At 41.0% G+C, this 22736-nt stretch overlaps 1 protein-coding gene across 5 annotated transcripts in view; it reads left to right on the top strand.

The window, feature by feature from the left end:
* Window positions 1–22736, top strand: part of Bod1l1 (biorientation of chromosomes in cell division 1 like 1) — a 62351-nt gene that overhangs the window by 16726 nt on the left and 22889 nt on the right. For 2 of the 5 annotated variants that reach the window (XM_040747030.1, XM_013112492.3), the window contains exons 7-13: window positions 345–456; window positions 1116–1254; window positions 3810–3882; window positions 5636–11639; window positions 13465–13529; window positions 14507–14591; window positions 16148–16191. In XM_040747030.1, coding sequence (XP_040602964.1) covers window positions 345–456; window positions 1116–1254; window positions 3810–3882; window positions 5636–11639; window positions 13465–13529; window positions 14507–14591; window positions 16148–16191 — 6522 coding nt within the window. Of the gene's footprint in view, window positions 1–344; window positions 457–1115; window positions 1255–3809; window positions 3883–5635; window positions 11640–13455; window positions 13530–14506; window positions 14592–16147; window positions 16192–22736 lie in introns of all 5 variants that reach the window. The other 3 variants (XM_040747029.1, XM_040747027.1, XM_040747028.1) reach the window with 2 other exon arrangements.

Genomic DNA, 22736 nt, shown 5'->3' with positions numbered 1-22736 from the left:
GGCTACAGAGTTTAGAAGAAAGTGTTGGATCCCCTGACACTAGAGTTAATGATGGTTGTTAGCTACCATGAGGGTGTGGGATCCTGGGTCCTCTGTAAGAGCAAGAGCTTTTAACCACCAAGCCTTATGTGTGTGTGCATATCCCATTGGTGTGTAAGAACATCAGAAGAGCAAATTAAAACTTCATTAGCATGGGCAACTTTGAATACTTGAATACCCAAGGCCTCATTGGCCGGGCCAGATGACTACCTCAGAGATGCACTCTCAGTTTTTTTCTCACATACGTTCTCTCGGAATACCTTTGCTTTTACCCAATAATTTGTCAGACAATTTTATGGTTTTAGGCTAAAGAAAAAGAAGAGAGACTTTTAAGAAGAAGAATCAATAGAGAGAAACTTGAAGAAAAACGAAAGCAGAAAGCAGAGAAGACAAAGTCTTCCAAAGTGAAGAGCCAAGGTATAGCAAATGTTGCTGCTATCTGACAGTACTATATGCACACCATCATCTTCTAGTTAGTCTCATTGTGGTGTATGCTTATAGAGTAAAGTGATCTGTTCCTAAATGTGGAAGCAATTTATCCATCAGTAGTATTTGAATGGATTTCAGATAGAAGTAGTTGAGTGTTTCTGGTGACAGTCATACAGCTAACCTGTGCCTTATGCCATCTTTGGTTTTTCCCTTTCCTTTTCTGTTCCACTCTTTGATGTTGGATATTGAACTCAAGACCGCAAACTTGCTAGAGCTGTACTTACAGCTCTTATCCTGACATTTTTACCTGGCAGAATAAATACAACAAAATTGAGGTCCATTTTTCCTAGCAGAAATGGAAACCCATTCAAAGCTATTTTGTGTTTTATAATAATTATAAAACCTTAATGAAAAGTAAATATAGCACTATTACAAAACTATCTTAGAAAATAAACTTTTATTTTTTTGGTTTTTCGAGACAGGGTTTCTCTGTATTGTTTTGGAGGCTGTCGGTCCAGCCCGGCCTCGAACTCACAGAGATCTGCCTGCCTCTGCCTCCTGAGTGCTGGGATTAAAGGCATGTGCCACCAACACCCGGCGAAAAATAAAACTTATTTATCTGTGTATTTACTTATTTTTATTTCTAGGCAAAAGTAGTGTGGAAGTAGAAGAGTCATCAGCCAAGAATTTGGAACTGAAAGCCCCAAGAATTAAAGAAGTCCTTAAAGAACGAAAAGTTTTAGAGAAAAAAGTAGCCTTAAGCAAAAGAAGAAGAAAAGATTCCAGGTACCATGTTCTAATTGTCACATGAGTGGTGTGCTTCTAGACGAGGGCATTGAAAGTGGTCATAGGCTATCTTAAAAGTAGCCAGATGTGGTGGTGTACACCTTTAATTCCAGCTCTTAGGAAGCAGAGGCAGTGGAATCTCTCTGTGTTCAAAACCAGCTAGGTCTTCATAGATATTTTCAGGACAGCCAAGGCTCTAGAAAGAGACCGTGTCTCCCATTTAAAAAAAAGTCCCTTTCATTTAATCTCTGCACTTTGATGAGTTGTGAGTTTTTGTGTTAACTACCCTCTTTGGTGCAAAGAAATGTTTCTGTTGAGGTCTGAGAGTTGCATTAAATCTTTAGGTGTAGAAATAGCCCTGGAACTATGTGTGTAGACCAGGCTGGCCTTAAACTCACAGAATTCTTTCTGCCTCAGCTCTCCAGTGCTGGAATTAAAGGTGTGTATTTTTTACACCTGTATTTTTTAGAGATAAGAATTTATGGTTCACTTTGGTATTATATCTATTGAGCAAAATAATGGTAGCTAGTTCCCATGAGTTCTCCAACCATGCATTTTTTAATCAGATTTACAGTACTAGGCATGTGTTTCTTCTATACATCAGGTCTTAAATCCAGCAGAATGTGATTAGCTACACCCCTAACATTCATGCCACTATTGCACCTATGAACATGTCTTGCCATGCTTGTTGCTATTGTAGCTCACAGGGTCCACAACTCTGTAGGACTGTTGATGATTCCCTCCATCCCCAGTAGCCTGTTTAATACCTTCTGGCATTATGAAATCTAACCAGCAGGGAAGAAGCTGTTGAAATAATACCAGCTTGACCACGAGGCGTGGTGTTTTCAGTAATAGGATCTTACCATCAAGTTATGGTGGCCACTATGATTGGTGGCAACAGCCTATATTGTATTGGGAGTCCCTGAGACCCCCCTCCCAACCAACAACTTGAGGGGAGGCATCTCATACCTGGCACTAGGTTTTAATTTGGCAACCTGTGGCTTCTAGGGGGAGCATTATCCTCTGTGGGTCCCAGGGTTAGAACTCAGGCCACCTGTCTTGGCTGGAAGCAGCTTTACCTGATGGGCCATTTTACTGACCTTGACATTCTTATTGAAAAGCAGAAACTGATACACTCATGGGAATTATTTGTACTACTTTGTGATAGAAAATAATTGTAGTGAGACTAAAAAAAAAAAAAAGACTAACAGAAAAACAGAATAAAGAAAGCAACAATCTGCCAGGGGGAAATAAAAAAAGAAAGTGGTCATAGAAGGTCTCATCTTGAGCTGGGCTGTGGTGGTGCACACCTTTAATCTCAGGAGGCAGAGGCAGGTGGATCTCTGTGAGTTTGCGGCCAGCCTGATCTACAAAGCTGTGTAGAAGTACCCTGTCTCAAAAAAAAAAGAAAAAAGAAAGAAAGAAAGAAAAAAAGAAAGAAAGAAAGTCTCACCTTGAATATAGATGTTACTAAGTGTTTAGAGTTCATTTTTTTCTTCTTTCTTTGTGTTCAGAATATAGCATTTTAAAATAATGTTTTAATTAATTTTGTGAAAATATGATAGAAGCTTTAGAGTCTATCCCAGGAAGTATACAGACATAAGTATGAAGTTTCCCCTGAGTATCAGAGTCGAGTTTGTGGGTCCCTGGAAGTACTTGGGGAAGTACCCTGTCGGTGCCTATGGTAGCCACTCACTAACAGTGGTTGCATATGTTGATCAGTCTTTTCAGCATCTATCTTTTAACATCATCCCATCATTTTTCCCTTTCACATAAAGTGACATTCTTGTAACTTTTTTTAGGCACTGTATTGTCATTGCTAATTGTTTAAAAATTACAAAAGCAAAGAGACTCTTGAAAGTTGCTATGATATAATGTTAAGCATGGTCTACAGTTTTATGGTTCTATTAAATTACAATTCTTTTTTAAGTTTTCTTATTTTTTATTATTTCATGTGTATGTGTGTACACATGCATTTATGTGTGTACCACCTATGTGCAGGAGCCTATGGAGGCTAGGAGATGGTGTTGGGTCCTCTGGAAGTGAAGTTAAAAGTGATTGTGAACTGCCATGTGGGTGCTGGGACCCAAACCAGATCCTCTTAAAGAGCAGCAGACTCTTTTAGTGTTTGAGCTCTCTTTCCAGTCCAGCATTGCGATTATGTGAATTAATCATAAACTTCAAGATAAGCAAATTTACAGAACTCAGAGAGTGGAGTCAGTTCTCAGGTATATTGTATGCTGTTCACCTTGCTCTGAATCAGAAAGGCCTTCCTGCTTACTCAAAAGTCAGTGAGGCTTTCAAATATCTGTGGATATAATACAGCACATTAGGAATTGTCCTTGTAGCATGTTTTGTGTTAGCACAAGGAATAGTTCATGCCACAATTGGATTGGATTGTGCTCTCTGATGACAAAGAGTAAGTTCTAAGTTAAAGTGTAGCCATCCTCCACAAATGAATTGAGAAGTCATATTAAGGAAAGACTCTCTTTCAACTTTCTTCTGAGATTCTTAGGTAAGATTGGAAATTCATATTTGATTTACTCACCTCTCAGGAATGTTGATGAGAATTCCAAAAAGAAACAGCAGGCTGAGGAAGAGTCCAAAGAAGCCCTCAAAACAAGTGAGGTACGTCCTAAAGAAACCCTTGTCTGTGCCCTTTTATTGGAGTTGGGTCATTCCTGTTCCTTGGCAGTGAAACAGCATATTAGGATCTTTTCTGTATTTTGTATATTCAGCACTCTTAAGCCTTGTCCCATTTTGCCCTGAATTCCTTGTTGTGATGAGTTGGTGCATATGATTTTGTTTCATCTAGGTAGGAAGCTGTCTTCTGTACCCTCTTCACCCTGTTTCTTATAACAATAATAAAATTGCCGAGAGAAAACTAAAACCCCCATAACAGATCCTCTGCTTTATCTCTTTGATTTCCTGTCCACATGCACATAGTGTTTTGGAGGGGAACGACTAACAAGAAAAGGGTTTTGAGCGGGCCTTGGTGGCGCACACCTTTAATCCCAGGACTCGGGAGGTAGAGGCTGGAGGATCTCTGAGTTCAAGACCAGCCTGGTCTACAGAGCTAGTTCCAGGACAGCCTCCAAAACAATACAGAGAAACCCTGTCTCGAAAAACAAAAACAAAAAGAATTTAGAGAGGTGACTCACTCTGTGTTACCTCCTAGACTTCATAATTATATAACCTTTAACTGTTGTCATACTGAGTGGATACATGCTCATTTACTTAAGCCCTCACTTGTATTTGACATTCAAGTTTTGTCCAAAATGTGCTCATTTTGAACTATGAAAATAAGCTGAGTTGTGGTGGTGCACACCTTTAATCCTAGTACTCTATCTAACACTAAATCCCAAGAGGAAGAGGCAGGCAGATCTCTGAGTTCAAGGCCAGCCTGGTCTACAGAGGACAGCCAGCTCTATGCAGACAAACCTTGTCTTGGGGTTAAAAAAAAATTGTGAAACTACATATAGTGAATGCATTTCTTCCCTGGTTGGGTTATTTTCTTGGAACAGATTTTGACTTTAACTGAGTTTAAATCTGTATTTATATAAACATAGTCATAGTTCTGTAGCTAACCAATTCATGATATTTCTAGGATAGAGAAACTAATAACTTAGTATTGATAACAGCCAGTAAATTACTTTACTCAGAAAGTATAGTCATAGTTAGGCATACATCCTGATATGTTATTGTGTATATTTAAATATTAACTTTCTTTTATGGTAGTTTTTGTGGAAATTGTGTCATGAAGTTTTACACACTAATATACTAAGTGTCAAAACTGGGGTGAAAAGGGAAGTTCAGGTATTGTGTATGGACCCCCAAAATCTCCCCAGAACACAAGAACATATATGTGTATATGCTTATGTTACATGTATATGATTACACTGTTACTCAGTTACTATGTATACATTTGAGATTTAAATAGAGGATTATATAAATAGTCTAAATTCACATGGTTTCTATAAGTGATTTGGGTTTCTAGTTTAAAAAATTATCCTTTACTTCATAAGCATGTGTTTTTTATACTCAAAAGAACACTAAGCTATCCCTTGCATTTATTAAGAACTATTAGGTATTAGTGAGCTATAGTCATTTATAGAATTGAAGACTTCCTAAATGCATGGGCCAGTTACATGGAATTTGTTCTGTAAAACTGGGAAGAATACAAGACTCAATGTGATCATATAGACACTTACACTGCAGTGAGTTTCAGCTTACTGGTGTCTGGTTCCTATCATGGGCTGCATCATCCATGGAGCAGCAGATGAAGTGCCTCAGATATTGCAGAGCTCACATATTAAATATACCCAAATAGTAAGTTTGTTTATGAAAATGTGTCTCATAAGAACCCTTTGTTTTCTGACAGCACTGTGAAAAAGAAAAGGCTTCCTCCAAAGACCTGAAACATGCTCATGGAAAAAGTGAACCAAGTAAACCTCCCCGGAGGCTTTCAGAATCTCTGCATTCAGCTGATGAAAACAAAATTGAATTGAAAGTAGAAAGAGAACATAAGCGACGAACATCCACCCCTGTTGTAATGGAAGGAGCTCAGGAAGAAACAGATATGAGAGATGGAAAAAAGCCAACAGAACGCTCAGAAGTTAATGTGGATGAACCCCCAAAACAGAAAAGCACCCTTAAAAATGAAAAGTATCAAAAGAAAGATGAACCTGAAACACATGGGAAAGGCCTGCCTAAAAAAGAGACAAAGTCCACCAAGGAGAAACCTGAGAAAGAGAAAGCTCAGTCAGAAGAAAAATTGTCTTCAAAACACAAATACAAAGGCGACACTCTGCATAAAGTAGGTGATGAGACTGAACTTCATTCTTCAGAGAAAGGTTTAAAAATAGAGGAAAATGTTCAGAAACAAAGTCATCAAACTAAACTTTCTTCAGATGATAAAACTGAACGTAAAAGTAAACACAGGAATGAAAGGAGATTGTCAGTATTGGGTAAAGATGGAAGGCCAGTTTCTGAATACACTATAAAGACAGATGAGCATGCACGTAAAGATAACAAGAAGGAGAAGCACCTCCTGTCTGAAAAGGCTAAGGCAGAGCACAAGTCAAGAAGGTCAAGTGACGTTAAACCGCAGAAAGATGGCGTAAGCTCCAAGCAGCACAGTGTTACATTGCAGAAAAGAAGCGAGAGCTGTTCCGAAGAGAAGTGTGAGTCAGACTCCACTAATGCCGAGAGCAGTTTAAAGCCTGAAGAGCTTCATAAAGAGAGGCGAAAAATGAAGAGCTCGTTAGAAGAGAAACCTGTGGTAAAGTCTAAATCAAAAGGTCAAGGCAAACAAGTAAAAGTTGCTGAAACAGACTCACAAGAAGGTGTCACAAAACAGGTGGCAACACCAAAGCCTGATAAGGAGAAGAATACAGAGGACAATGACCCAGAAAGGCAGCGCAAGTCCAAACCCGAAGACAGATCTTTAGAAGAACCTGTCACTGAACCCGCATTAGAAAATGCTGCACCTTCAGCACATGGTGCCCAAAAGGACTCTGGTCACAAAGCTAAATTACCATTGGTAAAAGAGAAGCATAAAGCCGATAAAGACTCAGCCTCCTCCAAACTTGAGAGGAGGTTCTCAGATGGGCACAGAAGCAGAAGCATAAAGCACAGTACTAAAGACATGAAAAAGAAAGAAGAAAATAAACCAGATGACAAGGATGCTAAAGAAGCTGACAGCAGCCATGAAAGGGGCAGAGGGAGTGGCTCAGTCATAGAAAAGAAATTAAGTAGAAGGCTGTGTGAAAACCGGAGAGGAAGCATATCACAGGAAATGACCAAGGAAGATAAGTTAGCAGCGACCATTTTAGGTGCTGCCAGTAGTTCTTCCCTGCAGAGACCAAAAAAATGCGGTGAAACCATGTCGACCCCTGAACAAGAGCCAATGGAAATTGATTCTGAGGCAGCTGTAGAAAATGTGCCTGAACTTTCCAAAACCCAGGACATCAGCAGTTATAGTTCTCAGCAAGATACTGACTTCGAAAATGTTACAAAACTTAAAGCTGCTGCTGGGGTTTTAAAGGATGAGTTAAGAACTTCCATGGCAGATTCAAAACCAGCAGCTGTGACCTGCAAATCAGGGCGTGTTACTAGCAATTCTGAAAAGCATGCTGACCATAAAAGCACCATAACCAAGAAAGTGCATCTCCAAAGTGCTCCATCGAAACCAACTAGGGAGAGAGAGTCAGTTCAGCGAGGAACACATGACATAAATGTGGACTCTGAAGGGAGTCGGAGAGGGCCCTCTAGGGCCCCATCAGACAGTGAGAAGGCACAGAAGAATTTGAAAGGCACATCCAGGGCCACTGAAGAATGCGGCCCTCAAAGGGATGCTTCTTTTGAATGTTCTACAAACTCGGACCTCTCATCACCCTCAGGCTCCACTGTTGTACCTCAGAAAGAATCACATGACTCAAGTACAATTCCTATAGTTGACAGAGAAACCATTTCGGAAGGTGGCACAGCTGGCACCTCCCTTGTAAATCATTCTGATAGCCCTAACCAAAGTTTGACTATTAAGAAGTCAGAAGTCCATAAGACAAATGGCAGCAAAGAAGGGAGTGATGGCTCCATAGTAGATATGCCATCAAAAGCAAACATCAGTAGCAAAAGGCACCTTTCTGAAGATGGCCAGACTGCATTGCTGTACAGTAAAGAAGGCAAAGCTAGCATACCTCTTGCTGGCAAGTCAATGGGCATGACTGTGGAAAATAAGAATGTTAGCAAGCAAAGGAACTTGATGGGCACAGCCAAAAAAGAGAGTGATCTGAATGTAGCGCCTGATGTAAAACAAGACAGTGCTGCAGTTGAGAATGTGGTAGACCTGAGTACAGGAAAGGAGGCTGAAACAGTCAGACGTAAGCATAACAGGGATCCAGATGAAAGTAAAACAATACCAACTGATGTTGAAAGGAAAACTGAAAACAATGAGGTAGACACCAGTGCTAGACGTGATACTGCCTCTATGTCACAGCAAAGGCCTGGGAAAATGGAGAGGGCAGCAACTGGATCTGGTAGACGAGACAAAGCTTTCATTGCCACTAGTACTGAAGGGAAGGACAAAGGCATTATGTTAAACCCGGCCAAGGCTGGGGATGCTACCACAACTTCATCAGAAACAGGAGAGAAGGGAATGGCCTTACCTTGCACCAGTATTGAGGCAGATGAAGGTTTCACAATGGGTTCATGCCCCAGAAACCATCCCCTTCAGGTTGGGGCAGAAGCCAGTGAGTGCACTGTTTTTGCTGCAGCTGAAGAAGGTAGGGGTGTTGTCACAGAAGGATTTGCTGAAAGTGAGACTTTGCTCACAAGTTCTAAAGAAGGAGAAAGTGGAGAGTGTTCTGTGGCTGAATCAGAAGACAGAGTAGCAGGTCCCTTGGCAGCTCATACAGTTCAAACTGAAGCTAATGTGAACAGCGTTACAACAGAGGAAAAAGATGATGCAGTAACCAGTGCAGGCTCTGAGGAAAAGTGTGGCGGCTCTTCATGTACAGTTGAGGGGACTGCTGCTTTTATTGGTGAAGTTGAAAGTGATGGAGCCGTTACAAGTGCTGGAACAGAAATCAGAGCAGGATCTGTGAGCAGTGAAGATGTAGTTGGGTCCCAAGAAAATAGAACACAAGTTAGTCCTAAAAAAGAAACAGAAGGCACTGTGACATGCACCGAAGCCAAAGGAAGAAGTGATAACTTCAGTTTCTGCTTGGTGACTGCAGTGGGATCCCAAGAGCAACGCATAGTTACAGGTGCAGATGTAGCGCAAGTAAATGATGATAAGCCTCGAGAGGCAAATGCCAACCAAGGAGATGGTTCTGGAAATGATGGAACAGAAGGTGAGAGTGCAGTCACCAGCACAGGCATTACAGAAGAAGATGGGGAAGGGTCAGCAAATTGCACAGGCTCAGAAGACAGCAGTGAAGGCTGTGCCATAAGTTCTGAAACAGAAGAAAATGCAGAGAGTGCAATGGACAGCACAGAGGCCAAAGACATTACTAACGTTCCTTTGGTGGCTGCTGGTCCCTGTGATGATGAAGACATTGTGACCAGCACAGGTGCAAAAGAAGAGGATGATGAAGGAGAGGGCGTTGTGACTAGTACTGGAAGAGGAAATGAAACTGGACATGCTGCAACTTGCATAGGGATTGAAGAAAGTGAAGGAATGTTAGTTTGTGAGAGTGGAGAAGGGGGTGATCAGATTGATCCTACAGTGGACCATGTGGATGCTGAGGCTGGGGCAACTACCGTGAATACAAATGACAGTAATGTTGATAGTATGAGTGGTACCGAGAAGGAAATCAAAGACACTGATATCTACTCCAGTGCCAAAGGGATTGTGGAAAGCAGTGTGACCAGTGCCTTTGCAGGAAACAGTGATGGGCCACCAGTTCTAGGTGGGAGTGAAGGTCCTGTGGCTAGTGCAACATCTCATCACAATGATAGTCAGCTTACCAGGAAAGAAACTGTGGAAGATACAACTATTTCCACTGGATTAGTGAGGGGTAGTGATGATGTTCTTGTATCTGGTGCGGTTCCAGAATGTGAAGTTGGCCACACGTCACCCACAGAAAAAGATGAAAGTATCATCACTTCTGTAGAAAATGAAGAGTGCGATGGCCTTATGGCTTCTACAGCCAGTTCTGATGTTTCCAACAAGGACAACTTAGCTGGGAGTAAAAGTCAAGGCAATGGCTTGATGATTTCTACCAGTACAAATGATTGCACCCTTCAGGCAAGTGCGATTATAGACGTGAGAAGAGGGCATCTGTGTACTCTGGGCACTGAAGAAAATATGGAAGGCACAAGAATGCACATGGAAGGATTTGAGGCTCCTATGCCCAGTGCAATTTCAGGTGATGAGAGCCAACTCGCTTCTGCTAGCAGAAGTGAAGAGAAGGATGAGTGCGCCATGATTTCCACAAGCATAGGGGAAGAATTCGAAGTTCCTATTTCCAGTGCAGTTACCATCATGTGTGCTAAAAGTGAGCAGTCAGTTACAGCAGCTGAGGAAAGCACCACAGGTCCAGTGTTGGTAAGCACCGAGGACTTTGAGGTACCTATGCCTAGTGCTGCCACTGAATCTCAAAGTCCTCTTGCCTCAACCAGCAAGGAAGAAAAGGATGAGTGTGCTCTCATTTCGACCAGCATAGCAGAAGAATGTGAAGCCTCTGTCTCTGGTGTAAGTGAAAATGCACCGTCTGTTACAGATGGGAATGCAGTCATCTCAACAAGTTCAGTGGAAGACTGTGAAGGCTCTGTGTCCAGTGCTGTCCCCCAAGAAGCAGTCTGTCCCTCAGTCACACCAGTAGAGGAAACCGGTGACACCGCCATGATTTCCACAAGCACCTCTGAAGGACGTGAAGCAGTCATGATTGGTACTGTCCCTGCAGATGAAGGCCAGGCCACCACTGTGAGAGGGGAAGATTTGAGTGATGCTGCCATTATCTCTACCAGCACAACAGAGTGTGTGCTCATGTGCACTAGCCTAAGCAGACACAAAGAGAGTCAGCCAGCCATGCACAACCCAGAAGGAAATGGTGGTCATTTAGCTACAAAGCAAAGTAAATGTGAACTACCCATGCCTAGCCTCATGGCTGAGAGTAACTGTCAGTGCCCTGGGCCATTCACAACAGTCAAAGAAGTGGGCCCCTTGGTGGCAGTGAGCACTAGGGGGGAGCATGACAGGCTGCCAGCCTGTGAGCCATCTGTAGGACAAGGCCAGCCAGGTACTGCTTCATGCATAGGAGAGGAAGAGAGGCATGGCAAGGACTGCCCTGGCCAAGACCTCACTTCAAAAGAAAGGAGTACATTGCTGAGCTCTGTTCAGAGGGAGAACAAAAATGCAGAGGCAGAGGTAGCAGGGGACAGTAGCACAGCTAGTAGTATAGCAAGAAGGGACTCAGAGAGGAGTGCAAACTCAGTGTCTGACAAATTGTCTGAGACCAGCCGTCTGAAAGGACCAGAACAGGTGTCTGCTGAGGACTCCTCTGGCAGTAGTCACTGTCTGGCAGCAGTAAATACTGGTGCTAAAACTGATGACATGCTGCCCATCAGAGATGCTGCATCCGATTATCCTTCTGACCAGCAGGCACCTGAGAACAGCTTGAAAACTACCACCAGATGTATTACAGGCCAAGAGTCAAAAATGGCTCCTTCCCACACAGCAGTCCTTATAACTGCCTGCCATGTAACTCCATCTACTCTAGAACAGGAGGGGGACTTGATTGCAAAAAGTGGCCACAGAAGTACATGGACTACTGAAAGGTCTGCTGAGAATATGGGACACATTCCTGGTACAAGACCGTCACTCCACAGGGAAGGAAACGTTGATGTCACTGTACCTCCTGAGGAGAATGCGTGTGGCATAGGTGAGAGTCCATTATGCATCTAACACTTTTACCAAGGTGGTTTTTTAGCATCCTGTGTTTTAAGCAATAAAACTGAACCCATTGCTCATGTGTCGCTTTAGAAGAGCAGGAGGCTGAGGGCAGGCACCTAAACATGTTAATCTTCGTGACTGGCAAGTTTCTGAGCCATCTTCAAGCTTTTTATTTGTGGTTGGTTTGGTTTGCAGTATCCTACAGATTGAACCCAGTGCCTCTTGCATACTCTACCACTTCCAGTTCCTAGTTTTATTCTTAACTGAGTTTGCTACTCAAGTAAGATGCATTAATTTTCCAATTTTAGAATATTTGGGTAAGGGGGTACATGTTCCTTTTTGAGAGATTTCAGAGAGTGTTGGTCTTGTAGAAATCAGTAATCACTTTCAAAGGTTTCATTGTAGTTATACTATCTAGTTTCAGATGCTGTGTACCAAGACTACTATGCTAGGGTCTGGAGGTACAGATTATCAATTGGAAGACAGTTATGAATTCTGCCTCATGTGACACTAATTGGCAGTGATTTAAATATGACAAGTGTTTAGAGTGAAATGAATAGCATAGTCTACAAACTCAAGAGTTTCTGAGTAAGACTTGCAGGGGCCAGGATTCATTTCCATTCTAGCTTTATAAACTATGGCATCCTGAGCCTTTAAAGTGTAACCAACATTACTTGCACTTAGTCTGGCTTCAGAAAACTGACACTAGTAGATTTAGCCCTATTTGTTATAGGTACTTATAGAAGCAGCATTAAGAAATGTCCTAAGGAGTACTCCGGAGAGGGGAGCACACCAGTTAGTTGTTCAAAACCAAATGGTCAGCCTTGAAAATGTACATACAGGTATTGTTATGCATACTGAGCAGATTATATATTTAGAAATATATGTAGGTACATACATGTATGTGTATGCGTATATATGTGTGTGTAATAATGTGTGCTGTTACACACATGTAACAGCAATTAATGAAAGAAAGGTCTTGAATTTGAAAGAGCAAGTAGGGGTATATGGGAGGTTTGGAGGGAGGGAGAGAAAAATGACGTACTTATAATATCAGGAATAAAAGAAAAAAATGGAAGAAAAGAAATATCCTAAGAGTTAAAATAAATAATTTTAACTTTTCCCATTGCTTTTAGCATAGAATGAATTGAATTTTCTGGTGTCTTTTGAGACTCAGTTGTACTGCACTATTATTCCTCCATCCCCTTTTCTGTCCCCTGGAAGGACAAATAGAAGGGCTTTTAACAGAAAAAGAAAAAGGAAAAAAACCCTAAAGGCTCTTGGAGAAATGAAGGCTTTCCTTTGTCAGCTTCCGTGTGAGGTGAGGGAAATAAGAAGCCACAGCTACAAAGGGACATGATAAAATTGCCCACCTGAGAGGATGCCATTTTCTTTGGGTCTACCTGACAGGTTTTAATTTTGTGTTCGCTTTCACTGTGTCAGCCATTTATAAATCTCTGTTGTTCAGAATGTTGCCTATATAGTTTTAGGGACAAATCTGGTGGAGTTGGCTATAGAACAATACTAGGAAATAAGATATCTCCATAATAATTTTGTATCTCCCTTTCTGGGCAGCTAGCTTTTTATGCAAGTAAGAAATAATTCCATTTCCCACAGATGAGCAAATGGTCACTGCCTTTTTCCAGCCCCATTTTGCTCAGAGTTCACTGCTTTTTCAGCTCTTTTGCTTACAGTGAACTAAATCAGCAGGGGTAGTTAGCTCTGAGTGCTAGATAACATGTCATTACTTTTCTGTATGATATGTACTTTGTATTCAAATTTTTAAATTATGTTAATACTTTGAGTTTCATTAGGCAATGTGGAGTCGCCACCAAAGGGTATAGGAGAATCAGGACTGTCAGCCAACTTGACAACAGAGGTAAGACTAGTAGCTCAGTATGTCTTGACTGGGAGTGGTGTGTGCTGTTGGCCATGTACGCATAAGCAGTGTACAGCCGTTACTCATACTGCTGACATATGGTGTTGTTATTGTCACCCTGTGGGGTAAAAAGCTAGGAACTTCAGTAATCTTAGTAAAAAGTGCCATTGTCATTCCAGCTCCTCAAGGCAAACAAGGAGTCACCTTCCACCTCTCTCACCTGTGTTTAATCTGCTGTCAACAAAACATGAGTCCGTGACTTTCTCTTCCTATAGCTACCATCCTCACCTAAGTGACCACTTTAATGGCTTCCCACTAGACTTCTGTTCCAGCCCATCTTATGGTTGACATCACCATGCCCATTGTCTTTTAAAACAGAAGTTGGGTCTTGTCATAGCTCTGCTTAAATTTTCCATGGTTTTGTATTTTGGATAAAATTGTTCTGATTTCTATTAGATCTGCACCATACACAGTTTAGACTCTTGTTTCTAGACTGATTCCTCAGCACTTGCCAATTGTGTGTGACAAGTTGACAGTGAATGGGGGGGGGTTACCCCAAAAGAGCATTGGGCAAGTAGCAAGGAGTGTTTGCACAAGGACATTGATGCAGAATTCTGAAAGTGAGTTGAAGTTTATTGGAAGAGAAAGAAGAGAAAAACAGGCAAGGAGATGGAGTGGGTGATACTGTGGTATACCAGGCTCCCAGCTGTGAGACGTCAGTCTGGGAAGGTAAAGGGACCAATCAGGAAGGCCCATGTGAATTGTGCTAAACTATAGTTTTAACCTTTTGCTTTAAGAGAAACATTGATGGGTGAAACATGAGACTAAACTGATCATTCCTGTATTGTTTTAAATGTTGATTGCTAATTTTTCAATTCATAGGAAGATAGATTTTAAAATTGTTTCTAGATGCTAGACAGGTGCTCTTAACTCACTACAGTTACCAGCTATTTTTGTGATGCTTTGGATTTTTACAGACATCTGTGCATTCCGAGGATGTTACAAATCATGGAGTTGCAGCAACATCTGAAAACCCCTGTGTTGGAAGACCAAGTGGATCAGGTAGGCTGCTTTTAGCGGTTGTTCACACTGTCTGTCCCTACATGCATTTTTATCTTTCATTGGCGCTTAAAGCTGGTGGATGGTTTAGAGTAAAAACACTGACAGACTGAATTTGCCTCTCAATTTTTTAAACTAGTTCAGAAAAAAAATTATCATTACTTTTCCTTTTTTGTTAAGGATTTATTTAAAATTTTGTTGATATGGATGGGTGGGTGTGTATGTGAATACATGCAGGTGACCCAGGAAGCCAAAGCTGTCAGATCTCCTGCAGCCAGAGTTAGCACTTTATAAGTACACTGGGACCTGAACTTGAGTCTTCTGAAAGAGCAGTACACTTAATGTCTGTTGAACTGTCCCTTGAGCCATGCATGCCTTCATTTTTTAATGTACACTTTTCTTTTTTTGGTTTTTTGAGACAGGGTTTCTCTGTGACTTTGGAGACTGTTCTGGAACTAGCTGTTTCAAATTGACCTTGAACTCACATAGATCTGCCAGCCTCTGCCGCCCAAGTATTGGGATTAAAGGCGTATGACACCCCACCCATCATAATGTACACTTTTGTCATCCTGTTTTATATAGGGTCATTGTTTAAATATAATCTCTCCAAATAATCATGATAAAAGAAAAATTGTCAGGGGACAGTGTTTATTCCCTGCATGCTTCTCCATGCCCTTACTGCCCTTCCGGGGACGATTGCAGCTTGTTCCCAACAACCAATCATGTGCCCAATTAACCACCTTGGCTCTCAGCCCTAGTGACGGCACAAAACAACTATCCGCTTGCATCACCTTTCAGTCTATAACACTCTGTTGTAAGCCACAATACTTTTAGAAGAAAGTCTCAGGATTAGAAAGGAAATGGCTTTAGGGGCCTCCTAAGCAGAAATTCACACAATCCTCAAGGACTGCAACAGATGCTGAGTCATTCATGCTGAAGTTAAATAATCCAAAACATGATTAAGTTAGTTCAATGCGTTTGGGTGTTTCAATAGTATGTTCACTGTCTAGAAGGAAATATTTGTGCATTCTCAGTCTTTGGTTCCCATAGCTAGCTTTAGACTGTTTTACTGTGTTTAGGTACAATTCAATAAGAGATCTATTTATACAGAAGGAAGCTGTTTGAAAGAAAAATGTATATTCTGTCACTGTTGAGGAGAAGCAGTAGGCTTTGTACTTCAAGTTCCAAAGACTATAAACAGACCATTGCTATGTGAGGGGAAAGGCTCTAACCTTTCATCTGATGGCATTAGTTTTCAATGAGCCAGTGTTAGCAGATAGCATAAAGGTCTTTCACCTTTCCCTTAGCTCAAGATGACTGAAATAGTTAAGTCACTGAATGACTTAATGGCTACAGACATTATTGTAAACATACAAGCTGTTTTCCTGATAATATGCAGAACACAGATTGTAAAAACTGGTTAGAGTTTTATGATTCACAAAAATACAGGTCACTTTATATTGTCTTGTGGGATTCCTCTGCTGTGGACTTTTTAAACGTATTGCTCTACATTTCAAACACAGTGTTGTTTTCTTGTGTCTCATCTTGTTTTTGAACAGGTGAACAGGTGAAGGAAGCTTCATTGGTGAGTAAATCACAAAATGTAAGTAACTGTAATAGTTAGATCTGTTGATGGTGGTTGACTTTTGTTTGAGGATGGGGAGAGAGGAGACTAGTGTGTGAGGAGGTGCTGTACAGGAGGCCATCCAGTAGTATGATCTCTGCTCAAGTTCAACATGCTGAAGGCAGCTTTTACTCAGCCTCTTCCATATTCACCTACATACTATGATAAAGAACTCTGAGCTTTCTGGTTTTTATTATGATGGAATTGCAAGCTCAGTTGTAATATCTTAAATCTTCCTAGAAATAAAGACAAAAATAGTTTTTAGTTTGAGACTTGGACTCACTTTATGCTGATAGAAAGCTTGTCTGAAGAGACTACTCTGATTTTTTTTTTATGTTTCTTTTTTTTTTTTTAATTTTATTTTCCAGTTTAAATTTAGATAAGAATCAAGGTTGCTTCACAAGTCAGTTCCAGGTCCCTCTCCCATTCCCTCCCTTCCTCCCGTGCCCTCCCCCGGCCCCCCCCCCCATTATCCCCTCATTTCTCCAGGGAGGGTGAGGCCCTCCATGGGGGTGTCCATAGTGTGTCATTTCATATAGGGCAGGGCCTAGACCCTTTCCCAAGAGTTCAGGGTGAGAGTGCACCTCACATTGTTCTATTGGAGTCCAAAGTCCGTGTGTATACTTGGGATGGGTACTGATCTGCTGCCCAAGGCTCAATAGAATCCCTAGGCCTCTTCACTGACACCCAGATTCAGGGGGTCTTGATCAGTCCCATGCTGGCTTCCCAGGCTAATGCCTGGGATTCAAGAGTTAACCTTTGTCTGGTCAGCTGTTTCTGGGGGTTAGACCAGCCCAGTCTTAATCCCTTTGATCATCAGTCCTCCCTCTCTGTTACTGGCTTTCTTGAGTTCAGCTCAGTACTTAACCAAGGGAGTCTGCCTCTTCTTTGATCAGCCACTAAATAAAGTTTCTGTTTCCCAGACTCTCTGGCCATAGGATTGTAGGCTGGCACTCCCCAGATCTATGTCTAAAATCCATATATGAGAGAGTACATGCCATGTTTCTCTTTTTGTGACTGGGTTACCTCACTCAGGATTGTTTCTTCTAGTGTCATCCATTTGCCTGCAAATCTCATGATTCCATTATTTTTTTCTGCTGAATAGTACTCCATTGTGTAGATGTACCACATTTTCTCTATCCACTCTTCAGGTGAGGGACATCTAGGTTGCTTCCACGTTCTGGCAATTACAAATAAAGCTGCTATGAACATAGTGGAACAGACATCTTTGTTGTATGAATGGGCATCTTTTGGATATATGCCTAAGAGTGGAGTTGCTGGGTCTTGTGGTAGGTTTATTCCCATTTTTCTGAGGAATCTCCACACTGATTCCCAAAGTGGCTGAACCAGTTGGCACTCCCACCAGCAATGGAGGAGTGTCCCCCTTTCACCACATCCTCTCCAGCATAAATTGTCATTGGTGTTTTTGATTTTAGCCATTCTGACAGGGGTGAGATGGTATCTGAGAGTTGTTTTGATTTGCATTTCCCGGATGGCTAAGGATGTTGAGCACTTTCTCAAGTGCCTCTCAGCCATTTTAGACTCCTCTATTGAAAACTCTTTATTTAGTTCTGCAGCCCACTTTTTAATAGGGTCCTTTGGTGTTTTGGAGACTTGCTTCTTGAGTTCTTTGTAAATTTTGGAGATCAACCCTCTGTCAGATGTGGGATTAGTGAATATTTTTTCCCATTCTGTGGGCTGCCTTTTTGTCTTGCTGACTGTGTCCTTTGCCTTACAGAAGCTTCTCAGTTTCAGTAGGTCCCATTTATTAATTGTTGATCTTACTGCCTGTGCTACTGGTGTTATGTTCAGGAAGCTGTCTCCTGTACCAATTCGTTCAAGGGTACCACCCACTTTCTCTTCTAAGAGATTCAGTGTGGCTGGATTTATGTTGAGGTCTTTGATCCATTTGGACTTAAGTTTTGTGCATGGCGATAGACATGGATCGATCCGCATTCTTCTACATGCCAGTCTCCAATTATGCCAGCACCATTTGCTGAAGATGCTTTCTTTATTCCATTGTATATTTTTAGCTTCTTTGTCAAAGATCAGATGTTTGTACGTGTGTGGGTTAATACCCGGGTTTTCAATTCGATTCCATTAGTCTACCTGTCTATATTTGTGCCAATACCAAGTTGTTTTCAGGACTATAGCTCTATAATAGAGCTTGAGGTCAGGGATGGTGATGCCTCCGGACGTTGCCTTGTTGAACAGGGTTGTTTTGGCTATCCTGGGTCTTTTGTTTTTCCATACAAAATTGATTATTGTTCTTTCAAGGTCTGTGAAGAACTGTGCTGGGATTTTAATGGGGATTGCATTGAATCTGTAGATTGCTTTTGGCAGGATTGCCATTTTTACTACATTGATCCTACCTATCCAAGAGCATGGGAGATCTTTCCATTTTCTGAGGGCTTCTTTAATTTCTTTCTTTAAAGATTCAAAGTTCTTACGATTCAGGTCTTTCACTTGTTTGGTTAGCGTTACCCCAAGGTATTTTATGTTGTTAGTGGCAATTGTAAAGGGTGATGTTTCTCTGATTTCTCTTTCAGCCCTTTTATCATCTGTATACAGTAGGGCTACTGATTTTCTTGAGTTGATCTTGTAGCCTGCCACTTTGCTGAAGGTGTTAATCAGCTGTAAGAGTTCCCTGGTAGAGTTCTTTGGGTCATTGATGTAAACTATCATATCGTCTGCAAACAGTGAAAGTTTGACCTCTTCCTTCCCAATTTGTATCCCCTTGATCCCCCTTTGTTGTCGTATGGCAATAGCTAGAACTTCAAGTACCATGTTGAAAAGGTATGGAGAGAGTGGACAGCCTTGTTTTGTTCCTGATTTTGGAGGAATTGCGTTGAGTTTCTGTCCATTTAGTTTGATGTTGGCTGTTGGTTTACTGTATATAGCTTTTATTATGTTTAAGTATGTCCCTGTTATCCCAGATCTCTCCAAGACCTTTATCATGAAGGGGTGTTGGATTTTGTCAAAGGCTTTTTCAGCATCTAGTGAGATGATCCTGTGATTTTTGTTTTTCAGCTTGTTTATATGGTGGATTACGTTGATGGATTTTCGTATGTTGAACCATCCCTGCATTCCTGGGATGAAACCTACTTGATCGTGGTGAATGATTGTTTTGATGTGTTCTTGGATCCGATTTGCCAGTATTTTATTGGGTATTTTTGCATCAATGTTCATGAGGGATATTGGTCTGAAATTCTCTTTCTTGGTTGTATCTTTGTGTGGCTTGTTATTGAAGCCTCATAGAAAGAGTTTGGCAAAGACCCTTCTGCTTCTATTGTGTGGAACACTTTGAGAAGAATTGGTATAAGCTGTTCTTTGAATTTCTGGTAGAATTCTGCACTGAGGCCATCTGGACCTGGGCTTTTTTTGGTTGGGAGACTTTTGATGACAGCTTCTATTTCCATAGGGGTTATAGATCTATTTAAATTGCTTATCTGTTCTTGATTTAGTTTTGGCAAATGATAGCTGTCCAGGAAGTCATCCATTTCCTTTAAATTTTCGAATTTTGTGGAATACAGGTTTTCAAAGTATGACCTAATGATTCTCTGGATTTCCTCAGAGTCTGTTGTTATGTCCCCCTTTTCATTTCTGATTTTGTTAATTTGCGTGTTCACTCTCTGCTGTTTGGTAAGTTTGGACAAAGGTTTGTCTATCTTGTTGATTTTCTCAAAGAACCAACTCTTCGTTGCGTTGATTCTTTGTATTGTTTTCCTGGTTTCTACTTTATTAATTTCAGCCCTCAATTTGATTATTTCCTGGCGTCTACTCCTCCTGGGGGAGTGTGCTTCTTTGTGTTCTAGAGCTTTCAGCTGTGATGTTAATTCTCTGGTATAACTGTTCTCCTGTTTCTTCATGTGAGCATTTAGCGCTATGAACTTCCCCCGTTCATAGTGCTATGAAAGCACTTCCACTGCTTTCAAAGTGTCCCATAGGTTTGGGTATGTTGTGTCTTCATTCTCATTGAATTCGAGGAAGTCTTTAATTTCTTTTTTTATTTCCTCTTTGACCCAGGGATGGTGCAGTTGAGCATTATTCAATTTCCATGCGTTTGTAGGTTTTCTGCAATTTGTGTTGTTGTTGAATTCTAATTTTAAAGCATGGTGGTCTGATAAGATGCATGGAGTTATTCCAATTTTTTTGTAGCTGCTGAGGTTTGATATGTTGCCAAGTATGTGGTCGATTTTTGAGAAGGTTCCATGTGGTGGTGAGAAGAAGGTATATTCTTTTTTATGTGGATGAAATGTTCTATAGATATCTGTTAATCCCAGTTGGGTCATTACTTCTACTAGCCCTTTTGCTTCTTTGTTGAGTTTCTGTTTGGTATTCCTGTCTAGTGGTGAGAGTGGTGTGTTGAAATCTCCCACTATAACTGTGTGGGGCTTTAGATGAGATTTAAGTTCTAATAATGTTTCTTTAACGAATGTGGAAGCCTTTGTATTTGGGGCATAGATGTTCAGAATAGACACTTCCTCTTGGTGGGTTTCACCTGTGATGAGTATGTAATGACCTCCTTCATCTCTTTTGATTGATTTTATTTTAAAGTCTAGTTTGTTAGATATTAGGATTGCTACCCCGGCTTGTTTCTTGGGTCCATTCGATTGAAAAATTTTTCCCAACCTTTAATTCTCAGGTAATGTCTGTCTTTAAGGGTGAGGTGTGTTTCCTGTATGCAGCAGAAGGAAGGGTTCTGTCTTCGAATCCAATCTGCTAGTCTGTGTCTTTTTATGGGTGAGTTAAGGCCATTAATATTGAGGGATATTAATGACCAATGATTGCTCATCCTTCTTCGATTTGCGATGGTTGTTGTTGGTGGAATTATGTGTGGAATTTCACCCCTTTGTTCTTTTGGCTGTTGGTAGAGAGAGATTCTCTAATGCTTATGTTTTTCTGGTTGTAGTTAGTTTCCTTGGGTTGGAGTTTTCCTTCCAAAATTTTCTGTAGGGCTGGGTTAGTGGACACATATTGCTTGAATCTAGTTTTGTCATGGAATATCTTGTTTTCTCCGTCTATAGTGATTGAGAGCTTTGCCGGGTACAGTAGTCTGGGCTGGCATCCATGGTCTCTTAGTGTAGGTAGAATATCTATCCAGGACCTTCTGGCTTTCAGCGTTTCCATGGAGAAATCAGATGTAATTCTGATAGGTCTGCCTTTATATGTTACTTGACCTTTTTCCTTAGCTGCTCTTAATATTCTTTCTTTATTCTGTATGTTTGGGGTCTTGATTATTATGTGGCGAGGGATTTTTTTTGTGGTCCACTCTATTTGGTGTTCTGTAGGCTTCTTGTACCTTCATTGGCATGTCTTTCTTAAGGTTGGGAAAGTTTTCTTCTATGATTTTGTTGAATATGCCTTCTGCCCCTTTGAGCTGGATTTCTTCTCCTTCTTCTATACCTATTATTCTTAGGTTTGGTCTTTTCATGGTGTCCCATATTTCCTGGATGTTTTGTGTTAAGGATTTGTTGGATTTAAGGTTTTCTTTGGTTGATAAATCCATTTCTCCTAGCGTATCTTCAACACTTGAGATTCTCTCTTCCATCTCTTCTATTCTGTTGGTAATGCTTGTATTGGTAGTGCCTGTCTGTTTGTCCAGCTTTTCTATTTTCTGCCTTTCTTCAGATTGTGTTTTTTTTAATGACTCTATTTCAGTTTTCAACCCTTGCAGTGTTTGCATTGCTTCTTGCAATTTTCTGTTTATCTCTTCGTCCGTTTGTTGCCTTTTATGAATTTTTTGGTTTGTTCTTTCTTCCATTTCTTGCATTTTTTGGTTTGTTTTTTGTTCCATTTCTCGCATTTTGTGGTTTGTTTCTTCTTCCATTTCCTGCCTTTTTTGGTTTGTTTCTTCTTCTATTTTTTTCATTTTTTGCTTTGTTTTTTCTACCATTTCTTGCATTTTTTGCTTTGTTTCTTCTTCCATTTCCTGCCTTTTTTGGTATGATTCTTCTTCCAATTCTTGCATCTTTTGCTTTGTTTTTTCTTCCATTTCTTGCATTTTTTGCTTCATTTCTTCTTACATTTTCTGCCTTTTTTGGTTTGTTTTTTCTTCCAATTCTTGCATTTTTTGGTTTGTTTTTTCTTCCATTTCTTTGAGGGATTTTCCAATATCCTCTTTTAAGGCCTCTATCATTTTCATGAAAGTGCTTTTAAGGTCGTTCTCTTCTGCTTCGTCCGCATTGGAATGTTGGGGTCTTGCTGGTGTGGAGTCTCTAGAATCTGGCGGTGTCATATTTGTTTTTCTGTTGCTGACTGTGTTTTTGTATTGTCTCTTTCCCATCTCTTCTTCTAGTGGGTACAGAAAGAGCCCCTTACTGGTCTGGGGACCAGCGTTCCCTTTTGGTGGGTGCTAGCAAGTCCAATAATCTGGTGGTTCTTCTATTCCTTGTCCGAATGCTGGTCCCGTGGGTGGAGAAGAAGAACAGGAATCTGGGGCGCTTATCCTCTTACCTGGTCCCCTGGACCCTATGCTGGGTCCTGTTGTACTTGATCCAGAACAGCTACTCCCCTGGTCTCCC

The sequence above is a fragment of the Mesocricetus auratus genome, unplaced genomic scaffold (assembly GCF_017639785.1).
Source record: "Mesocricetus auratus isolate SY011 unplaced genomic scaffold, BCM_Maur_2.0 Super-Scaffold_100006, whole genome shotgun sequence".
In the NCBI taxonomy this organism is placed as follows: domain Eukaryota; kingdom Metazoa; phylum Chordata; class Mammalia; order Rodentia; family Cricetidae; genus Mesocricetus; species Mesocricetus auratus.
The sequence above is the reverse complement of the archived record's forward strand: the minus strand, read 5'-3'. Positions and strand labels throughout refer to the sequence as shown.